This window comes from Melospiza georgiana, chromosome Z (genome assembly GCF_028018845.1).
Source record: "Melospiza georgiana isolate bMelGeo1 chromosome Z, bMelGeo1.pri, whole genome shotgun sequence".
NCBI classification, from domain to species: Eukaryota; Metazoa; Chordata; class Aves; order Passeriformes; family Passerellidae; genus Melospiza; species Melospiza georgiana.
This window is the reverse complement of record NC_080465.1, coordinates 19,949,382-19,961,933: the sequence shown is the minus strand read 5'-3', so window position 1 is coordinate 19,961,933 and position 12,552 is coordinate 19,949,382. Positions and strand designations below refer to the sequence as shown.

Here is a 12,552-nt window from a genome sequence, read left to right as displayed (position 1 = left end):
AACTCTGCCAGAATGAGCATTTTAAAGTCCCTTTTATGTCTGAGAAAACCATCCTTGCCCCTTCAGATACACTGATTGAGTTAGCACAGCGTAAGTTTCTAGCACCCTAATCAGTAACTCCAAAGATACTGCATGATAAATATCAAAGCATGTCAGTATGCAGATATTCAACAACAGTCATATCAACTGCACTAACCAGTATTAAAGTATTCTCACCTACTTCTTTCTATAGAGATCATAAGATCTTTAATGGTTATGCTAGACCTTCTTCTTAAAGAGATGCAGTAAACCTTAGACAACATTTCTTCTTCAAATTGTGTAAATTTAAGATCTTTAGAAGATCAAAATTAAAACCACTCCAGAAGGCAATCATTCAGGCATCTCTTTTCTGGATAACCAACCCTATTTTGAAAATCCACAGAGACATAAAAGGCCATAGTTACATATGGTGCCTTGAAAACAAAGCTCTTTTACAGCATTCTACAGTGGTAGAATGATCTATGTCTTGTTTGCTAATCCGAACTATTAGACTCTTTCTTTACCTCTCTTGCTACCTGAGACAAAAACACCCCAAGGGGCTAAACTAGAAGAAAATGGAGAAACACACAAGTGCACAAAAACTAACTTCTAGAAACAGTTACCTCTCTATGACATCAGCCACAAACAGAAAATGTAGCATTCAAAAAATGCCTGATAATTAAGAAAACAAAAACTTGATGTAATGCAGAAATGTAACACTACAGAATAATAAATGAAACAATTGACACTACTCTTTTTTAAAAAATGCTCTAAAACCACTTTTGCCCCAACCTAGCTGAAGACTTGGTAACTCCAGAACACTCTGGCATCATCGTTTTGCTTCACTACCCACCCTGCCACACAGCCTCCACAAAGCTCATAAACAAGAGATACAATGATGCTTCAGTTAATTCACAGTAAACAAGTCCATAACAATATGGGCAACTCACTTGCTTTAAAAATTCTCTTTTATGGCACAGATGTTTTAAGAGTGATCCTCAAAAGAAATCAGTTGTTACATAAACATCAGAAATAATGAAAATCTGCGTTAGTGGAATTTTGTTGCATACTTTTATGTTTTCTCCAGCAGTAAAACGTTTTGCCTCCAAATCCTTACAATTCCCATTCACTGCAATTCCTTTGGTTTCCCAAGCTCTCAAGATCCTCCTTTATTTCCTGCGTCCTTGTCAGAGAGACCACACACTGCAGCTGTTTGGAAGCAAAATACTGTCTAACTGCCCAGCAACTACCTGTGTCCACAGATCAATAAGTCACACAAAACAGCATCAGATCTCTTCAAGCTGTTTGCTTGAGAGAGCAGACTAATTTTTCTGGTACTTAACCAGTGATTTACTATAAGTTGTTTTAAAACGCTAAAAAGCCTCCCTCAAGTTTGAAGGGAGAGAGAAACAGAGAAACAGGACTAAGGGAACAAGTATGACAGCTTTACTTAAGAATGCCCATTTCACTTTTGCATGGGAAGGCAGCCTGAGGAGGTCATATACCATGATTTTTCACTCTTTTCTTACCTTTTGCTGCGTTCATATTTTATCTTATTGACTAAATTCTTGTCTGTACCATTCTCCCTTAAAAATACTATAAAAACACTAGGAGAGTCATCATATTACAAACACTGGTTTGATAAAGACTAACAAAAAAGGGTAAGAATACATCAGTGAATATATTTTTATATTTTTTTACATACCGTCCAAGCTTGGGAAGAAAAATCCCTCTCATTGCTGAACACATCTCTCAATTAATTTATCTGGCACTTTCTGAGAGTTGTACCAGGAAAGACAGAACCCAACATCCCCTACACTTCTTGGACTCAAAAATAAAGAATTGAAGCGCATATTTTTGTTTGTCAGATGAAAACAGTTTGTACATTAACCAGCAAGTAAGTTATGAAAAGGGATGAGAGGCAGAAGTATAGCTCTGCTTTAAATATAAACAGCTGTTGATGCTTTACCCAGAAGCATTTATATATTAAATACCCATAACAAGAGGGACTTTTGAGTGTGTGAGGAGGATGCATGTAAAAAAATCGAGGTTGAAAAAAAAGCAGTCTCACAAGATTGAGGCGACACTCAGCAAACTGAGTTCTCACCATCACTTCTGACCGTGCACAACTAAACCAGTCCCAAATTGCAAATTGCTGCTCCTTCTCTACTTGAAATGCCTGAAGCAGGCATCCCCAGGCTAATGATAACATGCTCACTACACATAACAAAGTTTTTCAGGCTGCAAAAGACTGCTGGATACCTGATAGTTCAATCCCTCTGCTCAGACCAGGTCAATTTAGAGCAGTGCCTTGCCTGGCAAAGTTCTGAATCTCTCCAAAGTTGTAAGGTCCATAATGTCCACAGTTCTCTGCTTCAGAGTGAAGAAAGATTCTTCCTAAAATTATCTGCCAGATATTTAGGTATTTCTGCCTGAGCCCTATTCCCAGTGACTCACCTTACCAGCACATGCAAAAGTCTGGCACTATCTTTTCTTCATGCGCCATAAGAGAACAGAGGCCATTGGGATCTCTCATTTGGGATCTAGCCTGGGCCATCTCTTCAGCCATGCTGCGCACACATCCTAGTGTCCTCCACCTCTCCTCACAGCCTGGGCCGTCTCTTCACCATGCTGTGCAATCCTGGTGTCCTCCACCTCTCCTCACAGCCTGGGCCATCTCTTCACCATGCTGTGCAATCCTGGTGTCCTCCACCTCTCCTCACAGCCTGGGCCGTCTCTTCACCATGCTGTGCAATCCTGGTGTCCTCCACCTCTCCTCACAGCCTGGGCCATCTCTTCACCATGCTGTGCAATCCTGGTGTCCTCCACCTCTCCTCACAGCCTGGGCCATCTCTTCACCATGCTGTGCAATCCTGGTGTCCTCCACCTCTCCTCACAGCCTGGGCCATCTCTTCACCATGCTGTGCAATCCTGGTGTCCTCCACCTCTCCTCACAGCCTGGGCCGTCTCTTCACCATGCTGTGCAATCCTGGTGTCCTCCACCTCTCCTCACAGCCTGGGCCATCTCTTCACCATGCTGTGCAATCCTGGTGTCCTCCACCTCTCCTCACAGCCTGGGCCATCTCTTCACCATGCTGTGCAATCCTGGTGTCCTCCACCTCTCCTCACAGCCTGGGCCGTCTCTTCACCATGCTGTGCAATCCTGGTGTCCTCTACCTCTCCTCACAGGTCCCACGCTACAGCCCCTACATCAGCTTGCTGCCCTAGAGCAAGCGAGCTCCACCACTATGTCAGGGATTGCTATCCTTGAATGGGTGCCACCCACCCAATAATTTTTACCATATTTACAACTTTCATAGCTTTTCCCCAATCCTTCATGTTCAGAACGCCTCATAAAATAAAAAGCTGACAAAATGTAACAAATCCTTTAAGTTATTTTTCCTCAGTGTCCAAATTCTTCATTATTAATATTTTCTGGTATCTCAGTGCATAAAAGCAGAATCAATACTGTACAGGCACAAGACACTGCCAGTGTTATAAAAATTAAAGTTTTAATAAAGAAAAGAGTATTTTTCTATCTCATTCACTTTTTCCAACTCAACAGGGCCTTGTGACAAACAAAATCAAATACATCTCGACTCTAACTTTTTGAAATACATCCCTGCAGTGTGCACCTCAGTTTGCTCATCTTTATAAGCATAATCACATATTTCTTAAGTTTGAAGACACTTTGTCTTCAATGATTAAACCAGGACACACTTGTCATACTGCTGGCTAAAAGCTTTCACTTCCAAGCCTCCAAAAATCAAAATGCATTTCTGAAACAGCTGAGAAGTCTAACCTGTAGCCAACCTCCAAAATAAGCTGTAAAAGCAAATTTCAGATCATATCATAAACACTTTATGTAAACTTGCTCAAAACCACACACAAATCACAACAATTACAGACTCACAGGGTTTCTGTGCCAAAAGGCTCGATATCCTACTACTAAATCTGCATGATAATTCTTTCCAAAAACTACTGCTTACTCTGCTTGGCTTTGGGCCATTTCAACTTATAAACAGGAAAAAAGCGATGCCACGGAAAAGACATATACAGAGAGCTTGCATACACTAAAAAAGCAGATGATAGCATTTTTAATGGAAATTCAAAAAATCACTTTAGACTGTTGACTTGTAGGTAGGGAGAAAAAAAATCCACCACAATCCAGATCCCACAAACATTTGCAAAGGCTCTTAATGAAAGCAGAAGTATCCATGTGCCTAAAAGCCAAAACTTCACAGAGCAAGAACTCAATCAGAAAGTAAACATAAATCTCTAATATTTTCACTCCAGATCCTGAATGTACTTTAGGTGCCAAGCAGCAAAAGATAAAGTGGAGATAACTTTCAGCTATGCTGAAAAAATAGGCAGCAAAAGTTTCCAAACTGTATGTTGCTGTTCCATGGTGCAGGTTCAATCACACGGCACAGGGGCTGTTCCAAGTATTCTCCAACAGACAAAACTGTTCTACACACACAGTCAATGTTTCTAGCCATACTTCGTGGTTTAACAGCCATTCCTTGGGCTCTTGCACAACTACAAGTCATGCAAACAAATACAGTGCATGGCTTTTAGTGCTATTTAGACTATTTAAGGGGAGTGTTCCTAACATGGATTTTTCCAGGCATGCAGATTATGAAGTATTTTAATAAGATTCACAGAATTCATACTTTACTCCTCCATAGGCTGGCAGAAAATTTATAACATCACTACCTTCCTTGTACCCTCCTTCCAGAAAAATGTGCATAAGCACAAATAACTTTTTTTGGAAGTAGAGATTGATAGTATCATAGGAAGAAATGCAATTCCTGTTATTAAAGGATATCAGAAAGAATCATAAACACCCTCTAACAATTTAAGCAATATTCTTTACTGATACTGGCTGCACACCATTGTGCCACACGTGTGAATCTTACACAGATGAACAGAAATTCAGTTAAATGCTTTAAGCTTTTCAGGGGGTTATTTTGCTGGAATTATCTTCTTGTTGTTTGGGGAAGTTTGGGTTTCATTTGGTTTTAGTAATTGAAATGCTAGAGTAGGTTTCCTTTAATATTTTAATTTCCCATTTGGGGTTGTCCTAGAAGCTGGTGACCAAGCCCAAATGCTTAGAGATATGAGCTTTGAAATATTACAGTGAAGGCTGGTTATTATAACAGTCCATAGTCAAGAAAACCACACCAGCTGCCAGACAATGCAACAAGCAACACAGATTATTTGTCTGGATGCAGAACCCCAGTCATTACAAAAGACATTAGAGAAACATCTTGATGACACACTTTCCCACCCTGAGACTGACAACAGATGTTACTTTTTCATGCACTGCGGTTGCAAAGGGCTTGCATGAGAGGGATGCTGCAGAGACTCAACCTCAACACAATGCCAGAGACAATAGGAACAGCAACTCAGGAGCTTAGGGCTGGGATGCCAGGCTCTCCACTGAGAAAATCCAAAGAAGAGTGTTTTTAGAATGAACATTTGGAGCATGTGTGTGCATTTCAGAAGTTCAGAAAACACTGTATGTCATGCCTGCTTAAAATAGTTGTGAAAATACCTATGACTTACTATTTAAAACACTTCCTGCATCTTTCTTTAAGTGAAGTATGCATTCTTTGCCCTACATTACACATCAAGCAACCTCCTGAAAGAAGCTTTAAGTCATTAAAATACAAGAATAGGACTATTTTTCCTAGCAAGAATGGAGGATCTTTTCTTTATGCAAGGAATTCTAACAACCAAGCACTTACTGTACTTCACATACACAAACAAGAAAAGAAAGGTTTAGAACAAGCATAGAAGAATGCAGCAAGAAGGTGTAAAGAAAAAAAAAGGCACTAAAAAGGTATAACATAACAAAACAAAACCCAGTAAAACAAATGCGGGGAAAAGTACTATCTTACTGAAATATTCATGTAAAGGGAGCTCTCAGTGTGCCATGACTACAACCCTGACTAGGTACCTGCAGCAGCTCTCCACCACTCTCCCCCTTTGCCAGTGGGATGTGAGTGAGAATCAGGAAAGGTAAAAGTCATGTCTTGAGATAAGACTAGTTTAGTAATTGAAATAAAATAAAATACCAAATCAACATTAATGATATAATTATAATCAATAGGGAGATGAGGGGGTGAGGGGAAGGGGTGACCCAGAAATAAAACCCAAGAGAAAAAAATGATGCACAATACCACCATCACCACACACTGGCTCAAGCCCAAAGTGCCTGCCAGGAAGAAAATTAACTCTATTCCACCGAAAACCAAGACTCTGAAAAATTTGTAACATTCTCTTATTCTGGTACTGTACCTTCCTGTTCACCCATCCACATCCTGCATCACATTAACAGTGACAACCCTTACGTTCAGATGACACATCTCCATTTGAACTTCTAATATGAAGCAGATGCCATACGAGATCATTTAAAATACCTAGGGTGCACGAACTAACAAAAAAACTGCAAAGCGATCCACTGAAAAAGATTTAAAGCCTATCTTTCTCAGGAAATAAAAAAAAAATTGGTTAAAAAGGTTCTGTCTGCATGTGGATTTCATTTTGCCAAGATAATTTGTGGGTGAATAAAGGGCTGTATGAGCAGCAAAACTAAACATTAAAAGGCAAAGAAAAAACTCCGAACCCCACCATTATTTTTTAATTGAACACAGCTTTTCCAAGAATTTACAGTGTTCTCAATCATGCCCATTAATATTCTTTAAAACAGTTTTTCATTTTAACCTTTCTGTGACAATGCAAATATAATTCTCAAGCTCAGTATTTTGATGACTTAGACCAAAAGGATAATTTAGATTATTTCATAAGCAGATGTTACAAAGCAAAGCATGCATTTCCAAATTAAGGACATATCTCTGGTCTTCTTGCTATTATTAAACTGAAATTTGTACTTTAGAGAATATTCTGAATTTTTAATTGCCATGCTTTTGCACATTTTACATCTAAAATATACCGGATTAGACAACAATCAAGTTGTTCATATTCTGTGAACTACAATCAAATGAACTGTATATTAATTTTATATTCTATATTTTCTTTTAAAAAATTTTGTTTCAGCCTCACTTTATCCTTAAATATTTCTGTTGGGGGCAGGGTATGGCAGTATATTAACACTTGCTAGCATCCACTTGAGCTGCCTTGATGCTCGCACCTAAAAGGCACACCTCCAAAGAACAATTTCAGACCATAAAATCAAAATTTCCAGATTCTGTAAATACTACAGGTTAAAAGAGAAATAAAAATAAAAAAGTGATAGTCACAGAGCATGGCTTAAAATCATTACACCTTATCTGAAAATAATTGTTAAGGAAATACATTTGTATTTATTTCCCAAATAAATCCGATAAATATGCAGATCATATATCTTATAACTAACTTCTTGAAACAAAAATTTATTATATGTCTGCTAACATTAAATCTGTAATTACTATAATCTATTTAAAAAGTACAACTAATTTATGTGAAGATATAGCCTCCTATCTTCCTTTATAATTCGAAAATAGCAGAACTAACATACCACCATTATAATAAACAATTCTGGTATGCTAAAGGTAATTGCAATCTCATGTGCAAAACAGAATATGTTCAAACACACAAAGTTACAGATTTACAACACTGTGGTAATTCCAAACAAGAAGTGCCATCAACCCATTTTTTTACATCACACTTTGACCAAATTAAAATGGAGATGCTCTAATGATACTTTCTAGTTTCAGCGGGAGGTTTTTTGTTTATTTTTTCTTTAATCTATCAAAATCAATTATAACTCTTGAGAAGTCTCCACATACTGAATATGCTTCACCTGTTCCAACCAAGAAGCTGTTTTTCCATCTCACTTTATTTTATATGGTTATAAGGCTGTGAAGGCACCACCATGTCATAAATAAAAAAACTAGCGTCTATCACCAGGCATGCCAGAATTAAATGTGACTCTCACTGTAAAGCCACACCAACTGCTCTCCAGTTTGAGAACAAAACCACAAATACCACACAGAGATGGTATAACTATGCACAACTGCTAAAAGCACAAAAATTTAAGTGTCACTATGAACATACAATTCTAGTTCAACTGCTCAGCATATACAGAATTAAGCAGAATCACTAATAATTCTGCTTTCTACTGCATTTAACTGACACTTCATATGATCTTCACAAGAAGTCCAACTCCTCACATTCTTACAATCAGCTAGGCTTGAAAACTGGGATTAATCCTTTCAACAGAAGTTTCAGCTTCTTCACACTGAAAGACTTAGCAAACACAGTTATCAGCCAAAATAAGCACCTTCCATTACCCCTGTTAATATAGGACTTAACGTAGTGGGTACCTTAAAAAACAATTAAACTAACTAAAGACTTAGCCACAGAAGGAGAAAAAGCAGTATTAAGTAGACATAGCAAAGTTCATCAGATGACATCCAAATAGCTGATATGAGTAACAAAGATGTTTAAGAGAAAAGCTGTTTTCGCCAGTTATGGACATAACACCAAATGTTAGATACAGCACAACTTCCAAAAGCCATCTTTCCTTCCAGAAATGAGAATGTCAATTCAGACCTAAAAAACCAAAAAACAAATGAAAAGGCAAAACCTAAACAAATAAACATACAAAAGAAAAAGAATTTCCACTACAGACATACTTTTCCTAGCTGACAACCTTTCCTCTAGGTGAATTACTTTATTTCACCAAGGAGACGCAGGTACCCCACTGGAGGCAAATTACTTCATGGACAGTGAAATGCCTTTTAAGATCAGGATCAATTTTCTAAATGAAGTAAAGAATCATCAGCATTTCTAGTCCAATATCCTTTCACATTTGACAGCCATGAATGGAGATGTTCCATTCTGTTGACACATACTGGAAAAAAAACACAAAAGAAACAACACCAAAAGAGACCCAACTACCACTGCACATTTTTCTGCTAGGAGAAACGAAATACCAAACATTCTCCTAACCTTGCATGCAAAGTACAGCAATTTCACTGCCCCTCGACATTTGAAGATTAGGTCACAATACAGGTTTTTATCAAAAGTTAATATATTAGGATTAAGACTACAACGAAGAGTATGCTCAGCAAAACAGTCCAACTTCGGCCCTGCTGCCTGAGTTTAGTTCATCGTTTTTCCCACTGGTGACCAATACTTGACTGAAAAAGATAGACCTCCATGAAGAGTCTTTTGCTTTGGAGAAAAGCAAGCAAAGAAACAGGCATTTCTCATGCCCAATCTAGAAATCTCCTGGATTTGTCTTTAAATTATGACACTATTTCAAAATTATAAGATGAATCACATATCACACTATCTGAAAATGTTCTTTATATTTTTCAGACAATGACTAGTAACAAGCATTGACCTGCTACTGTGACTTAAGTACACTGTAAAACTTAATATTTCAATTTGTGTGTCCGCAAGAACTCTTTTGAGCAAAATCATTCTGGTTATTGCAATTGCCATTTAACACGGGACTTTTAAGGGCTTTTAAACACAGCAACTATACTAGTGAATACCAAAACTTCAGAACAAACCCCAAAAAAGCCCCCTTCTGGAGAAAAAAAAAAATCCAGTATTCCTTAATCCAACATTAACGTCTTTGTACACTAGGCCTGTGATGAATATATTATATGGTAAAGGTTATAGTTTTCTCTACTGTGACTTTCCAAATCATGGAAAATACAAAAGCTTTTATCTCCCAACAGTAGCATACTAGGTCAATTTGTCTATAGGATTGCTGAGAGCTTAAGAAGATTAAGAGAGGTTTTGAGATCAGGCATTAAGATAAGGTTATCATCTATACCAGGAATGCCCATGCAATTTTAAAACAAAAAGTTGAAACAGAGTTTCATCAGACAAAACCACCATTTCCAAATAATGTATACTGGAAAAATATTTTTCTCCCAATATATTTTTGTGGAAGGCCTGGGAGGGACTAATCTGCCCCATGTACCATGTGTCTCAGGACACAGCAAAAGCTGCTTTTGCACTATATAATACAATGCAAAGGTAAAAATTCAAGTTCTCCCTCAACTTTCCACATTGTAAGTAATCCTTTACTATGTTGTCAGTCACGAATTTCAAGAGGAGCTCGTCTATAAACTCTACCTCATTTCAGAGCAAGATTTCTATCAGTATAAACACCCAACTAAGTGCCCAAGACATAAGCACCACTAAAAATATATTCTAAGAAAAGACTTAATTAGACACCTCATTTTTTCACCCTCCAGGCCCAAAGAACAATGTCTTGTTTTCTGACCTTCTCCCATACCACTTCCTAATTAGTAACTTCATATACGCATAAACAACTTAATTCTGGCTGCCATTCACAAAGAACAGCTTAGGAAAACATCTAAGGCCCTGATCCCAAAACCACACAGACACGCGTTTAAATATAAGCATGTGGGAAACTCCAGCACAGCCTTGGAAGCGGCTATTGTGTTTGACTATAAACAAGCACATCAACCCATATGTTAGGACCACAATCCTGAAAACATCGAAGCTTCAGGATGAACGAACCACATGTTCGAAACCAGCTCCTCAGAGGGACCCTGCTGCGGAGCGGTTTCTAAGAGGAAATGCAAAAACACGTCTGTGGAACTGACGATGAGAGCCCCGAAGACACTCAGTGGGGGTCTCACAAGGCAAAAGTCTGACTTGCAATCAGCATTTAGGAGCACCACGAAATTACTTGCTATGACCGGTCACTGCGCTCCGTGAATTCCCGCAGTTACCGGCAGCCCGCTGCGAGGGGCGGAGCCTGGCTCCGGGCACGGATACGGACACATCGCCCCCTCCCTCTCTCTCACACACACAAAAATCCTTCCAGGAGCGGGGCTCAGCCGACAGGCAGCAGAAGGCCGGCGGCCGCAGCGTAACGGAGGCAGGGCGGCAGAACCGCCGAGGCCCTGGCGCTGCCCAGGACACACCAAAGTGCGATAAGACACAGGCACACGGTGCCCCGCACAGCGCAACCCCAGGAGCTGCACGGGCGGGCAGGGGCGCGGGGCTGAGGAGCGCCGGCGGCAGCAGCGCCACAGCCTGAGGCGCCCGCCCGAGCGCCAGCACTGCGGGCTGCCCGCGCTTCGCACCGCCGCATCCCGACCGACCGTCGGGGAAAGAGCCATCGCCGCGCCGGGCACCGGCTCAAAGGCGGCCCCGAGCACTCCGCTGCTGGCCAGGCGACACATGGCCTGCCGCCAGCTGCCGCCGCGATTCGCCTCGCCGTGTTCAGAACAGCGGGAGTTTGCCCTCCCGTCCCGTCCCGTCCCGCCTGTGGTGCCCACCCGGGACGGACCCCAGGCGCTGCGGAGGGCAACTCCGCGGCCCTGCGGGCCGGCTGCGCTGCCAGCCGGGGGTGGGACGCCCGGACCCGCTCCCAGTCCCCCGGGGCCCCTCTCCTGCTCACCTGGTGGCGGGGCTCTGGAGCCCGGGGCGCCGCGGGGCGCGCCGTGCCCGGCGGGGCTGCCCCGGCCCTGGCTCCGCGCTCCCGCCTCCGGCAAGCTCGGCCCGTGGAGGGGCGGCGGCGGGCAGAGGGCGGCGGGCGGCGGTAAGCGACCGGAACCGCCGCTCATGGCGAGTCCCGGGAAGCCGGAGCAGGAGCGGACACGGGCGCGGGTCTGGGGGAGTGCCGGGAGAAGGGAGGCAGCCGAGGGGGAGGTGGAGGCGGCGACGGCGGCCCCACCAGCGGGGGAGGAGGCAACGGAGGAGGCGGGGGGCGGCGGAGGGGAGGAGGAGAAGGCAGGCAGGAAGGGGGCGGCGGAAGAAGCCACCCATCTGCCGCGCCGGCCCGCCTCGCCGGCCTGACGGAGGTGCCGCTCGCCGCCGCTCTCCTCGCCGCGCGGAGCGACGCCGCGGTCCCGCTGGCGGGCAGGGGCATGGAAGCCGGCGTCGGGCTGCGCCCCGGGGGCTGCCGAGCGGGCGGCCACCGGCATCGCTGCCCGTTCCGGCCGGCCGGCGGCGGCCGCCGCCCCAGGGGCAGCCCCACCGCGGGGACAGCGGAGCGGTCAGCGCTAGCGGGGACGCGTGGGTGGCATGGGCGGCGTGGGGAGCCTCTGGCCGGGGCGCAGCCCGCCGCCCGGCGGGGGGGCCGGTGCCCAACCGTGCCGGCTGCTCCAGCCGCGCAGCTGCTTACTGCTGCCGCCGAGGAGGAGGAGGAAGTCTCCCCGCCTGCTTCCTCCTTCCCTGCCTCCCTCCTTCCCTCCCTGCCTCTAGCCCCAGCGGCCCGCAGGCAGTCCGGCGCCTCCCCAAGGCCTCTTGCCGCCCGCAGCAGCGCTGTCGCAAAGCGTGACGACCCGCGGGGCGCGCACAGGCGCGGCTGCTCCGCCCTGCGGCGGTGCCTCCTCGGGACAGCGAGAGCGGGGTCCCTGCCGGGACCCTCGGCGGGTCGCAGCCCTCCCCGAGCAACCCTTGCGCCCAGAGCCCGGAACCATCCTCGCCCCGTCCCGCGTTCCGCCGCCGCGGGCAAGGGCACCGCCGCGGGTTTTCGCCCTTGCTGTCCGGCTCGGCGCCCCTCCCCAACTCGGCACGGCGCTCCGGGGA

At 43.9% G+C, this 12,552-nt stretch overlaps 1 protein-coding gene across 1 annotated transcript in view; it reads right to left on the bottom strand.

Annotated features, from left to right (window-relative positions):
• Positions 1 to 11,945, bottom strand: part of RNF38 (ring finger protein 38) — a 106,869-nt gene extending 94,924 nt beyond the window's left edge. The window contains exon 1 of the mRNA XM_058044313.1: positions 11,420 to 11,945. Coding sequence (XP_057900296.1) covers positions 11,420 to 11,945 — 526 coding nt within the window. The remainder of the gene's footprint in view (positions 1 to 11,419) is intronic.
• Between the last annotated feature and the right edge of the window lie 607 nt (positions 11,946 to 12,552).